Source organism: Montipora foliosa, chromosome 12, assembly GCF_036669935.1.
Source record: "Montipora foliosa isolate CH-2021 chromosome 12, ASM3666993v2, whole genome shotgun sequence".
NCBI lineage: Eukaryota > Metazoa > Cnidaria > Anthozoa > Scleractinia > Acroporidae > Montipora > Montipora foliosa.
The window spans coordinates 3,935,801-3,948,639 of NC_090880.1; the positions used below are offsets into that span (position 1 = coordinate 3,935,801).

At 38.4% G+C, this 12,839-nt stretch overlaps 1 protein-coding gene across 5 annotated transcripts in view; it reads left to right on the forward strand.

The window, feature by feature from the left end:
* The window catches only part of LOC137979761 (uncharacterized), a 27,225-nt gene extending 15,089 nt beyond the window's left edge, over positions 1 to 12,136 (forward strand). For 2 of the 5 annotated variants that reach the window (XM_068827109.1, XM_068827110.1), the window contains exons 2-6: positions 7,068 to 7,232; positions 7,384 to 7,456; positions 7,559 to 8,034; positions 9,921 to 9,983; positions 11,433 to 12,136. In XM_068827109.1, coding sequence (XP_068683210.1) covers positions 7,164 to 7,232; positions 7,384 to 7,456; positions 7,559 to 8,034; positions 9,921 to 9,983; positions 11,433 to 11,552 — 801 coding nt within the window. In that variant the 5' untranslated portion in view covers positions 7,068 to 7,163 and the 3' untranslated portion in view covers positions 11,553 to 12,136. Of the gene's footprint in view, positions 1 to 3,375; positions 3,474 to 5,853; positions 5,971 to 6,151; positions 6,302 to 7,067; positions 7,233 to 7,383; positions 7,457 to 7,558; positions 8,035 to 9,920; positions 9,984 to 11,432 lie in introns of those variants that run through there. The other 3 variants (XM_068827108.1, XM_068827106.1, XM_068827107.1) reach the window with 3 other exon arrangements.
* Positions 12,137 to 12,839: the final 703 nt, after the last annotated feature.

Consider the following 12,839-nt stretch of genomic DNA (forward strand, 5'->3'; position numbering starts at 1 on the left):
TGACCAGTGCCAAGTCTCCGAATCAATCAAAGGTACATTCGTGACTGGAAGTAGAGAGTGAATCTTTTTGTCACAGAGCATTCATTCATTCGCGCAGCGGAGTTCATCTACTTGTGATTTACACACTATTTTTTTCTAAGAATCTTTTTTTTTTTGTATATTAACCAAACTTTAAAAAATATACCCAGGCTGAGAGTCAGTCAAAAACGACTTAATATTGCTCGCTTGTTTTTATTATTTTGTTTTTGTGAGTAGTATAAAGAATTTAATGTGAAAGAAATGTAAGCACCAGTCCACACTGATGCGTTTTCGAAAACCTCCGTTTATTTATGACTGTCCACACTAAAACGATCGAAAACGGAGGTCCTCGAGTACGCGTGACGTCATCTTCGTATGCATACCTCACTTTCCCGCTCGCCAAGACGTAAACAAAGCCTGGTAACATTAACAAAAACGTATGTTTAGATCTCCGTTTTTAGTCTCTTATGTGGACGCAGATCTTTTTTATCCGTTTTCAAGCATCCGGAGGTTTTCGAAAACGCATTAGTGTGGACGTGCCCTAAAAGAGGACAATTTATTCAAATACTTAGGGGCGTTTTCTTTTAACATTAACGACGTGGTTTTCTTATTCTATCCATGACTCACTGAAGAGCAACTCAGAGGTCAGTTCTTTTAAAAATAAAAGGAGCAACTAAGAGGTCAGGTTTTTTAAAAAATAAAAGGAGTGTACAGTGATCATAAATAAATACAAGGATCATCTACATACGATATATATATGTAACTTGGGGTCGCAAAATCTTCCTTTGTCGTTAGAAGCACCCATCGTTTTAAAAAGACCATTTTCCTTGGAGCATTTTGGAAAACCCACTTCGATAATTTTTTTTCCAAGGAGAAACCGGCAGGATGGTAAAACATAACTATATTGTTTCCTTTTCTGAAGCTAATAAAACAAAAAATCATAGTGATGTCGAGTATGGTCAATTACATCTTAAAGTCCTTAAAGGCCGCCGAGAAGATCGATATCGGACCTCACGGAATCAAAGAAATTTTCTTGACAGCGGCAAAACGTTTACGTTCAATATTTGTCTTATGGTGTCCGGTCAAAGCATATATTCCATAAAATCTCCTTCCTTTCCAAGCTTTGTAGTCGATTGGTGATAACAAAGCTAAACGTTGAATCACCAGTCACCAATTTTACAAGCGATCGTAGTATGCCATCCCGCAGTTGTACTCTCCAAAAAAGAAAAGATTTTTGTGGATATTTAAAAGATTTTACCGACATTCTTTCTTAGTTACTTTCCGATGTAGCATTAATTATTAAGGATTTTTAATCGATTTCTTTCAATGCCATAAACTAATAAATATCATTTATATTCTAACTTCCAAGTTACTATTAGGGCGTTTGACTGAATCGTGAATCGTGAATCGTTTGACTGAATTCACTCCTTCAGCCGTGACATCAAAATGCGTATTTTCTAAACAGTTCTCTACAAATTTGTTTCGGCAAGAATAAGAAGCATCTGTTTCCAAATCGTGTTAGAGTGATCATTTTCCTTTATTCTCATGGCCTGTTTCTTAAATCAAATGATGGTCTCTCTCAGGCATGGAACAAAAACCAAATTATTTTGACTGAGAATATATGAAGTGTCATATATACACTGTATTGGAGGAACTCAGTGAGGAATAGAATGAAGTGGAAGTTGGAAAAATCACCGTAGTAAATTAATCAATTTAAAGCTGTTGGAAAAGGAAGCTTTCAAAACCTAAATTGTATTAAGGAAATTAGAAAACAGTCCTAAGAAAATACGCGCGCTGATTGGTTAAAAATCGTGTTTCTATAACTCGATGGAGACACAGAACTAGCACGAGCTGTTGACGTAGTGATGGCGCGAGAAAAGAGAATTTACATTTTGATAATTAGAGTTAACAAGCTGTTTTCCTTTTCTCGTCGCGTTGTTTTCTAAAAGAAATAGAAAAAATGTACCGTGTTTGTATCGAGTTGTAGAAACACCCGTGAAAGTTTGCGAGAACTCGAAAAAGCTGTGGAAACACTCGCCTGCGGCTCGTGTTCCCACAGCATTTCTCGTTCTCCCAAACTTTCACGAGTGTTTCTATAACTCGATACAAACACGGTACATGTTTTCTATTTTTTAAATAACAAAACGAGTACTCGCAGGCTCTTCCACCGCGAAGAGAGAGCAGCTACAAAACGAGCCAAGATACGGAGATACGGAGGCGGCGTAGCCTGCGTCACAGACGAAACCAAACCTCTGGTTACTAACCGGTGTTAGATTACGTCTGCGACGCAGGCTAGAGCTGGCGCTGCGCGGAAATGGTTGCGCAAAACGATCCAAATGCGTTCTTTCTTTCATCCGTGAGATTACATTTTCCTTTATCTCGGCATGATTGCAATCAGGAAATAGTTTAATTTTACTTTGCATAGCTAACTACCGGCACATGGAAACAAGGAACTGGCCAAGCAAAGGTCAAGTTGAACAATGACCCATGACATTTATCACGCAGGAAGAACATGTGAACTTGATTGGAAATGATCAAAGTTTGTTTGTTCCGTTTATCGTTTCTCGATCAGAACAGATAATCTTTAATACTCTTTTGTTTAAACCTGAGATGTCACCAAATTAAGAACATTCCCAGTTTGCATGTGGTTGAGTTACAGTATACCACACAACTTTATGAACATGTTAAGAACGTTTTATCAGGTTCAAATCGCAAAAAAGTAAAACGTTAGCCTCAGCTCCAAAATTAGTCGTTCTTATAAAAAAAAGAGTGCTATGCATTGCCAATTGTCATGACGAAAAAGCTATTTACAACGATCTCAAAAACGAAACATGTTTAATTCTCTTCAATATTCTGCGACTAGAAGTGAAAGCTACAGAATTGACGCCGGGAATTCAGCGACGTTTCCCCATTGCTGAACTCGCAAAACACCAGGAGGAATTTTAAGCAACTCCATCGTCAACGAAAAAGTCACTTCAGTATAAATTTCCAGGATAATATGAGCGAAAATTCTTCAACCGGATTGGTGCGTATCCGCGAATCTACTTCAGAATATACTTAGAACATTTGGGGATAGGTGGTATTTTCCACGGAGTATCCACGTATCCGGCCGCTTCAGAGGTGCAACTTCAAAATGGCAGGGTATTCTGTAGATACTCTTAACTCTTTTTGGTACATTTATCCACTAGAGAGAACTTTTAGGGTGAAAATATATTCCCCTACCCCCATCTATCATCCCTCTGTGCTACCAACTTGAGTCGAGTAGAAGGTCTCGTGACTTATAATGCGATTGCCAAGCTCAGACAAAGACTAAACAATTCAAACAATGACTTAGACTTAAAAACAATAGAAGCTGCTTATACAAAACCAAACAATAGCGGGTTTCGACAGCTGCTACATTACTGACCATCTTATCTTCCTTCGAACAAGAACGTTTCCCGTTATTTGTAAAGTAGGTAAGTGTGGCTAGCAAGGAAAAAAGAATGGTCTAATCTATTTTGGTTCAGTTTTTTTTTTAACAAAAGCTGCTTGATGCTTTGTTTCACAAGCAAGATCTGATAAACTTAAAGCGTCACTTGTGATTCGGAAGGTCGCAAAATGCAAATTTCAATTTTCGTGTACTTCTGTCTCTGCTGAATGTGTGATCGCGAGCTTGTCTTAAACACGATGACTCCGACTTTATCATACCGAATCGATTCGTTTAACATTCTTCCCAAAGCTGAGTTTTAAGGAACAAGTTTACAAAGAAGCTTGACGAAAAATTTGAACAGGAAATACTGCCCTGATGGAAATCTTAAAATAACTCAAAGTAGCTGACTTCCCAGTTAATAGAATTTAATGACTTCCGACGGAAACTTTCATTGTACATCCTCTGCAGCGTTTCTAACGTCGAAATTTAATTTCACTGGAATAGAAAGTGGATCTTGCTTTCAACATGACTTGCTGAATAACGGAATATTGTAAATTCCCGCATGGATGGCCCCACGTCAGAGAAATGGCCCGTGGCAATTTTTCTTTGCTGTTTGGGTGCGGACACAGGAATAATGTATGATTACCTCTTGCTTTTGTCTTCGTTGACGCCTACACGTAAATTGAGAGGGGAATTAGTGGGAGGGAAGGGGGGAGGGTCCCAACCCTGCTTTGGTACAGAAATGCCGTCCTGCATAGAAACACGTGAGCCGTATATCGTTTATGATCCTTGAGATATTTAAGATTGCGTTTGCTGCAAATGGCAAACGCTAAGATCGACGAAATTTGCGTTTTAGCAACAATCAAAGGAACTTGCTAATTTTGTCTCATGCAATATCGAGCAAATAGAGATATTAATGAACGAAGTAGAGAATTTCATGCTTTTGGAACAAACAGCAGTCTGTCGTTTGAAGTTTACGTCAAAATTGCTGTGCGAATTATCTGTAATCCCGTGCTTTACTTAACGTAGGGCGAGTAAACTGCGTCAGGCAGGGTATCGCATTATGTTCACCCATATTTTTTCAAGCATTTTGCGCAAAAAGATTCAGCCAGAAGTGCTTCATTGCCAGCTTTAAAATTGACAACCGACAACTTTCCTCATCAGTAAGGAGCAAAATTATGCAACCTCAAACAGAAAAATATTTAATTTAGCTGTTGAAAATTTACATTAACCTTGCACAGTTTAAGGACGTTACGGATCTCAAAAGAAGTCCACTAAATTTTGGACTTTGCAACTTTGTTTTATGAAAGAAGTGAAAGCAGATGAAAAGGCGTTGAAAACTGAAACTACCCGTTTTATCGAACTCAAAGGTTTTATCGCAGATTGGTTAAAGTGTCCAGCACTTTGGACTTAACAAATAGAAAAATATCCTGGTAGGCTAAACTTCATTAGATACTAAAATTACCCTATCGAATACCATCCACTTAAAAGTGAGGAATGTTCGTAGAATGCACTTAAAGTGGGTGGTCCTCTGTATTTTGCAGTGACTCGTTGGGGTAATAAAACTTCAAGCGATCTTTTGTGTGTCATGTGTTTTCTGTCGTCTGGCGAGCTGGCGAGAAAAAATAGTGTGGAGGAAAGATAAGAATGAGTTGGCTGTCATATGATGGGGTGTGAGCCGAATCGCGTTCGCCATATGATAAGCACGATTTCAATTTAGTAATCCAAAAAGACAAATCGTAATTTAGAAAAAGGATGGCCTTTTTTGCGAAGCCTAAGTCGCGATTACTTTGTTATAACGTCACTTTGATAGGAACTTGTGGATCGAACTTCTCGCGTCAGGATTAAAGAATTCGACCATTTTAATTTTAGTGCCAACACCATAAAGTTCGTATTTGAAGCGTTTTATTAAATTACATAATGTTTCCGCTCGTGACTATGGGCGAGACAACAAGTGGAAGTCTCGTTTTTCTTTATTTTGTGATTCCTTCCAGTAAGTTTGACCCGTATTATTTGACCTTTGTTTGCTGTCAAATCTGCTCGAGAAATTTCGAAACTAGAAGGAGCTGATTGCCCAACTTATACAAATACGAGTTTTGTTCATGAATTAATTATTTGTGTAGCATTTCGTTGGTTGGAAGCAAAGGAAAATTGTACCTAAAAATTAACTGTTGGCTTCATAACAAACTCGTGGAAACGAGTTACTTATGTAAGAAACTCCCTTTCCGTGCCTGAGCTTGCGAGGTCGTCAGGAGATAAGGGGCGTAAGTTGATACATAAACTATTTTTAAGCAATATTCATTATTGTACTTATCTCCTCTTTTACTCCCCCGGGGGCTATCCCGGGAAGTAGTTTTTAGAATGAACTGTCAAGTCTGTGAATGGACAGTCATCAACTTCAGTAGCCAATCAAATGGCTCAAACTTAGTCGCTCGAGCATTATTTAGTTCTCGGGTGCTCATTTACACTGCTCTGCCGACTGTGACTGGAATCAGCTAAGTACGATGAAAACAACATTGTAGGTTTCTCTACGCGCTGTCAAGGTAATATCCTTTTTCGTGAATTTCTCTGTACTGGCTTTATTGGAACTTTCTTCTTCGTGCCTAAGAACTCACGCTGATTCTTCAAAACGCACCGTCGGGCTCTCATAAATCGTACGCACTTTGTGTACACTGTGCAAATCTTGCCAGAATTTCGGCATCGTTTTACCGTTCCTTAAATTCTACAAATCGTTTTGTCGCTAAGCTATGCTTTGCGCTAGTTGTAGAGCATTGTTTTGACAAACAAGTGGCGAAAATTTAGCTTTTCACGGGCGAACGAAGGAGTCGAAACAGCGAACACGCATTTCTTTGTGAATGGCACCTGGCCTTCATTGTGAGTTGGAAATGAGTTTATTTTTAAATTTGCCGTTCGCTTGCCTCATCTTGCGGCAGCTTATTGCGAAGTGTGTGCGTGAAATTCTGCCTTTTCAAAGTGCACTTTGGATAGTAAAGACTTGTTGAAGATTTCGAGGTTTTAGTTCTTGTGTGATGTCGCAGGGCACACTTCAAGCTACAACCACCCGTTTCGTCTCCTGAATTTTTGATGTCCAAATCGTGAGGCTTTCCTCCTCGGTTTATCCCGATGAGAATAGCAGCGAACCTCGCCAGAATGTTGAATATACTTTCACGTAGTCTATTTGAGAGTTCGTTTTTGTTAGGTTAAACGTCCTAAACCTTGACTTTGGTTTCATTTCGTGAAATTTATCTCGATTAATTTAATTCAAACCCGTGCAGATGAGTTGAAGATGGTAGCTGCGGTAAGATGAGCAGTGGCTCTTCAATTGCAAATTTGCTTGCCAAGCGTTTTTCGCATTCGGTACCTTGACCATCGTATTTAAAAACCATAAAAGCCAGCCTTTACTTCCTGAGGAGATTTGAAAAAGCCAATTTTACGTCGACTTTATCGCGGAAAGTTAATCTTAAGCTGTTCTCAGGAAAATGAATTGACTTGCCTTGTTGATCGCTGGACCGCAAGAAAAGTACTTGAACTACATTGCAATGGTTTTCGAACTCGTTGATTCAAGTCGGCAAATGGCCATAACAAGACGAATATTTAAAGCTTCACCTTTCGCGTCAAGATATTTGTTTTCTTATTGCAGGGGTTTTCCGACGTCAACTTGACGCCATAAGACTCGCGGGAAATCGTACCTGTTCCCGCCATCCTTTATTTGAAAAGTGACATTGCTGAGGAAAGAATGTTGAAGTTGCTGGCCCTCAAATTCAAGAATCAATCCATCAATGAAGTCAAACCATATGAACCTCAGGTGAAAAGAATGATATCCTCTAAAGAACATAGGTTTCTCTGCTGTGTTGACATTGTATAGAGGTGAAAACTCCTCGGGTGCATTTCAAATTTGGTGTAAGCTTTCAACGGGCTTTTCACCCATCCTGTTCTTTTTATTCTTATTTTTGTAGCCGTTTTTACAAGATGAGTCCAGTGTAGATGAGAATACCGATGAAGATGTTGAACTGACGGAGATAATTGGAGGTAAAAAAGAACGAAAAATTATATTTAGGTAAAAGTCGACAAAAGCTTAAATGTGATATGTGCAAATTGTAAAACCTGTCGCTTCCTTTTCAACTCTCATAGATAAACCTTTGAACTTCAATAACAATGTACAAGAAGCAGCATTAAAGATCAACTCGCCCTTACCTGTAGAAATAGCTTCGAAGGAAAATATCTACGCTCACAAAGATACGAAAGAGGACAACATCGATTGTGGCTTTTGGCCAATAGAAAGACCTGGTAGCAGGGAAGGTGCTTCTGCGGAGAAACGGAAATGGTCTCAAATGAAGACACAGAAACTTCTTCAACAATTTGCCTCTGGCAACGACAGTTCATCTAGCGATGATGAAATTAAAGACTTGTGCAGAAAAAGTGGACCTCTGAGTTCGAGTCCACCTGGTAAAGTCACAGTTTTATCCAAACACTCTGCCTTTTCTGCTAGAGTTAGGCCGACGAGTTATGCGAGCGACGGGCACTCGAGGAAAAAGCACAGGGTTGTGTTCGCCGAAGATGAGGCACTTTTTTCGAGGCCTTCGTTGAATTTTGAGAAAATGCAACAGGTAAGAGCTTTAGGGAATTTTTTTTTTTCAAACATGGGTTAAATAATTACGGTGACAGTCTTCGCCTTTTATTGCATGGATCTGGATTGACCTATGTTAATTTTTGGTCGGTTATTCAGAGCCACATTGTTATTAGTCCACGAGGCATACAAAAATCGCTTGCAACCCTAAGATTATTGCGTCCGTTTGTATTTGTCAAGTGTTGCTGACTCTAAACGCATACTTAATTAGATTCTTCTGAAGTTTTCAGCTCTCACAGCTCACAGCATGTGTGTTATTATTTCACTGACCCGACAGATAATTATTGATTACTGGTGAGAGCGTGGATCTTTCCTTTTCATGTTGAAGGATTTAAATGAATGATGAAATTATAGACCCGTGTGTAAATATGCTTTTGTTGTTTTCATTGCATCAAGCCAGTGGAAATTGACAAGTGCTTTGTTTTGTGTGATAAGTGCGGAAGTATGATTGGTTGAACAATGGACCACCTGACTTTAGGATTGATTCTCTTGGATTCTAAATCAACAAGGAATGCAATTTATTGATTGCTGTAACTTAATGAGAATAATAATTGTAATAATACCAATAGTTCCCAAGGGGCAAAGATAAGGGGGCAAAGTTTAATAATATTGTGAAGTATTCACTTTCCCATTGCCCTGACCAATGGCTGTGTGAGACTCAGAAATTTGATCAGCAGAGATTTGTAACAAATATATGTGTTAAAGTCTAAAGTCACTTTTTGTTGACAACAATAATCTCCAAAATCTCACAAAATTAAGCAACATGGAGATTACCTGAAAGTTATAAATATGAACCGTGGGCATGATAACAATGCATTGCAATGTGAACACATGCCTTGTTTAAGTGCAAGGGTATTAAGCTACAGAGTCCTCTACTGAAATTACCCAAAAGCAATACTGGGCATAATTTTGCTCAAAATAGTGGAGCAGAAATTTGGATCAATGAAGACAAAATCATTCCTTGAAGTGTTTTAGATGAAGAATTAACCATTTCACAAGGCAGGAAAATCCTACATCATCACTTGACCACATGGTTTCCTGTTAAATCCAAGGATCACACAAGTATTTGCAACATATCTTGTATGATTTGGGCTGTGTATGGAATTATTTTTGTGTGACATTAGCTGACATTTTTTTGTGTGTGGGTCTGTTTTGAATTAAAATGTGCTAAGAAGACACATGTGCAATTATTATTGTTGGCTCTTACTACATTATCATGACTTTATTGAACTTTGAACTTTATTTAATTAAGTGTCAAGTGTATCTTACAATCTTGGACATTTCAAATGGAAATTGAAGACCACCCCTCCCCTCAGTTTCAATGATGAGAAAATGGCAGGCTTCAACTTGCACGGAGATTCATCATTGATTTTGGGGTAGGGGGGAACTAATTTTTCATTTTATTTTGTCCAAGATTGTAGCTCTGGGGCATTAATAATATTATTCAGTGAGGACATTGCACAGAAGTCCATTCCAATCAAAGGATGGTTTTCGAGGAATGGGGAAAACTGGAGTACCCAGGAAAAAACCTGTTAGAGCAGATTAGAGAACCAACAAACTCAACCCACATGAGATGCCAAGTCTAGGAATTGAATCTGGGTCACATTGGTGGGAGGCGAGTTCTCCCACAACTGTGCCATCCATGCTTGCTTGACATGATTTTTTCATCTGTGACCGAGCAGGCACATACTTATTAGTATTATTGATGTATTTTTCTGCTGTTTTTATTTCCATCACAACCTAGATTAAGCGATTAATTTTTCATGGAGTTAATATTGAGATTTAATATTCCCTGCAAGCTTTTTTCCCCAAGGCCATTTACATCCAGTCATCTGTGTAATGAGTAATGTTCATTTTTCTCTGTAGAAGTCTGTGCTCATAAAGAGGCACACTCATGGCCTGTCAAGACCAAGACCTGTGAGAATAAGGGTATGTTAATTTTTTTAAAGAAGTGTTTCAGTATCAAGTCTTGTTTTTCTTTGAATCACAATCAGTTGAGGGATGTACTTTTTTGCCTCACATCCTTGGCTAAACTTTCTTAGCTCCATATTGATTACTACTCAAGTTGTTACAGTGAGAAGAGCCCTAAGCTTACTTTCCACCAATGTCCCCAGAATAAGATCAGATTCCCAGACTAGGTGTTGTTCCTCTGTTTTCCACGTGGCTGTGATAGCTCTGTTTTTCATCAAAACCCAAAATTTGAGTTTAATACAAGGTTGCTTTAATATAATGTGATTTAAAAGTTGGTTTCTTGGGTAGTAGAACATTCATCTTTGACCAGATAAACTTGTAATATTATTTAAATTATTATCATTATTATTATTTCCCAATTCACATGGTTTCTTGATCTCCATATATCAAGCAATTTTCGGATACCAGGCGACCTCTGGTCCCCTTAGGTATTGATCACCTTTCTGACAACTCTTGCTGCTCCGAGTAGACAAGCTTTCTGTGATCGAAACATATTTCCATTGAGTCCTGCTTTCTTTAGCCAGGCCTGAAATCCTTTCCTAACTGTTTCAGGGGTCCCAATAACAATAATCGTATAACTAACTTCTTTGCACTTCGACGGATGCTTCACCTCTCTTTCCAAGTCCTGGTATTTTTCAATTTGTCTCATTCTGTTCCCTTTTACCTGATGGTCAAATGGGCAGGCGTTCTTAGCACAAACAAAATTCAAAAGAATTTTTTCTCCGAAGTGAGGCTAGTGACTCAGGATGATTAGCACAAAGACAAAAGAATAATTTCTTGTCTGCCATTTATGAATATGGTCAGACTCTGTCTATTACTGTACATACAGCTCTTGTCCTTCTTGTCCACAACTACAATATCTGGTCTGTTATGCTCAATTTTATGGTCAGTTTAAATCTCACAATAGCTTACACTTGTCCGTCTCCTCCAGGTCTGGCCTTAGCTCATTATTATTATTATTCCTCTTGAAAAAGGGCTGACCCTGGAGACAAGTTTCCAGTCAAGTCTTAACTTGAAACTTCAAGCCACCAAGATTAGTGTTATTGTTAGGCCTAATAGAGCAGTTTTCAATTGTGTGTCATAAAACAAATACATGTACCGAAGTAATTAATTCGACCAATCGCAGCAGCTGCAAACAGTGCAATGAACCAATCCAAATTCGTAGCAATTCCATGTAACTTGCTCAAAGCACGGGAAATATCGCAAGTCACGATTGGTTTTGGTTTTCCTTCACACTGGTTGATAAACTGGCATGATATTTTTAAACCAATCACTAAGGGTAGCAGTTGCAATCATGTAAATTACTTTCGACAGTCTTTTGAAAACTGCTCTGAGATTGAATCTAGAATATGCAGGTCCTTTTCTTGATATAGTTTGCTTGTATTGATACAATTTTTTTCTTTTCAGAGCATCTCCAATCCCAGACACAGCCGTTCATGTGATCCTTCAGTGTTGATGTTCAGACCCATACAGATGAAATCAGCATTCAACCTTGCACCAGTAGAAGAGCCAGGCTTTGCCTACTGAGGTACTGCTTCTACAACGGGACCTGTTGTTAGCCCATGTACAGTACCCTACTCTATTTCGACACCCATGTCAATAAGAAGAACAGTTCTTAAAAAGGTGGATATGTTGGACAGAAGAAGGGCTTCTTTGGTTTTGTTTGTTCCAGAGTGCTGGCTAACATAACTTTGTAGTGAAAAGGTCTTAAGTTTATGGAGCTTTGTGGTGTGCCCCTTTTAAGAACGAGAAATAGTCACACATTAATTTTATTCTTAGTATATTATGATGTTGCTCAATTTTTGGAGCAGTTAGATATAATTATGCATGTGTAAATGTATTGGTATTATTTCAAACAGTATTTGTCATGTTTTATTAACCACAGATTCATCAGTAGAGGTTTTGAATGAATACTAGTGTTGCCCAACCATTCTGTGAATAGTTTGGTTTCACAATTTTTTCAAAGTGCTTCTTGTGATCCAACACAAGAGGGTTAAAAGGAAATATGGTAGCTTAGAGTTCATTTGTTACGTAAGTTGTGAACACTGATCTTTGTGCAATTGGTCCAACCCCATAGTTAGAAAATATTATTATTGTGTATGTAAATTTGGCAAATATCAGCATTACATAAGCCATCTCTTAAACCCGTGGACTACTGAAGTGACCCCATTGATGAGTAAAAGCATCTGGCATTAGGCAGTAAAATCTAAGTCTGCCTCTTAGGAGACAATGGGGTAAGGCCCAAAAATAGTATACCAATCAAGACAATACCTGAGTTTCTAATTTTCAGACCACCTTTGGCTGTGTCTTTTCATTCTTTTTAATCATGATAATCTCACTAGCCCTTTAACAGCTATTGTCTATTTCCATTCATTGCAGTAAGAGATTAATTTTCTAAGGTCAAGAGAATCAAACTGATTGGCCACAAGGATTTGCCTAGATTCAACACTGAATTGGCTTGACATAAACTGTGCAAATAGATCTAATCGGCTAACTCAATGTTGTACCCAATTCAAACCCTTTAGGAGTAGAACAATTTTGTTCCAGGCATTTCCATATCATTTACATATGAAATGTCTTAATCCCATTGAGCTAGCCGATAGGGTCTATTGTGTGCCAGGCAAGAAAAGAAGAATTGGAGGTGGAAACAAAGGCATTGATGTCGACCTCTTCGGTGGTCATTTAGTTTTCTAAAAAGAAGGAAGCTGGCTTCCATCTCCCTCAGTGAGGGTTACCTGATAACATCATCAAAACAATGTCATCTTTTTAGTGGTCATCGGTGCAAACTTTTCTGATTCTTCTGACATTCATTTT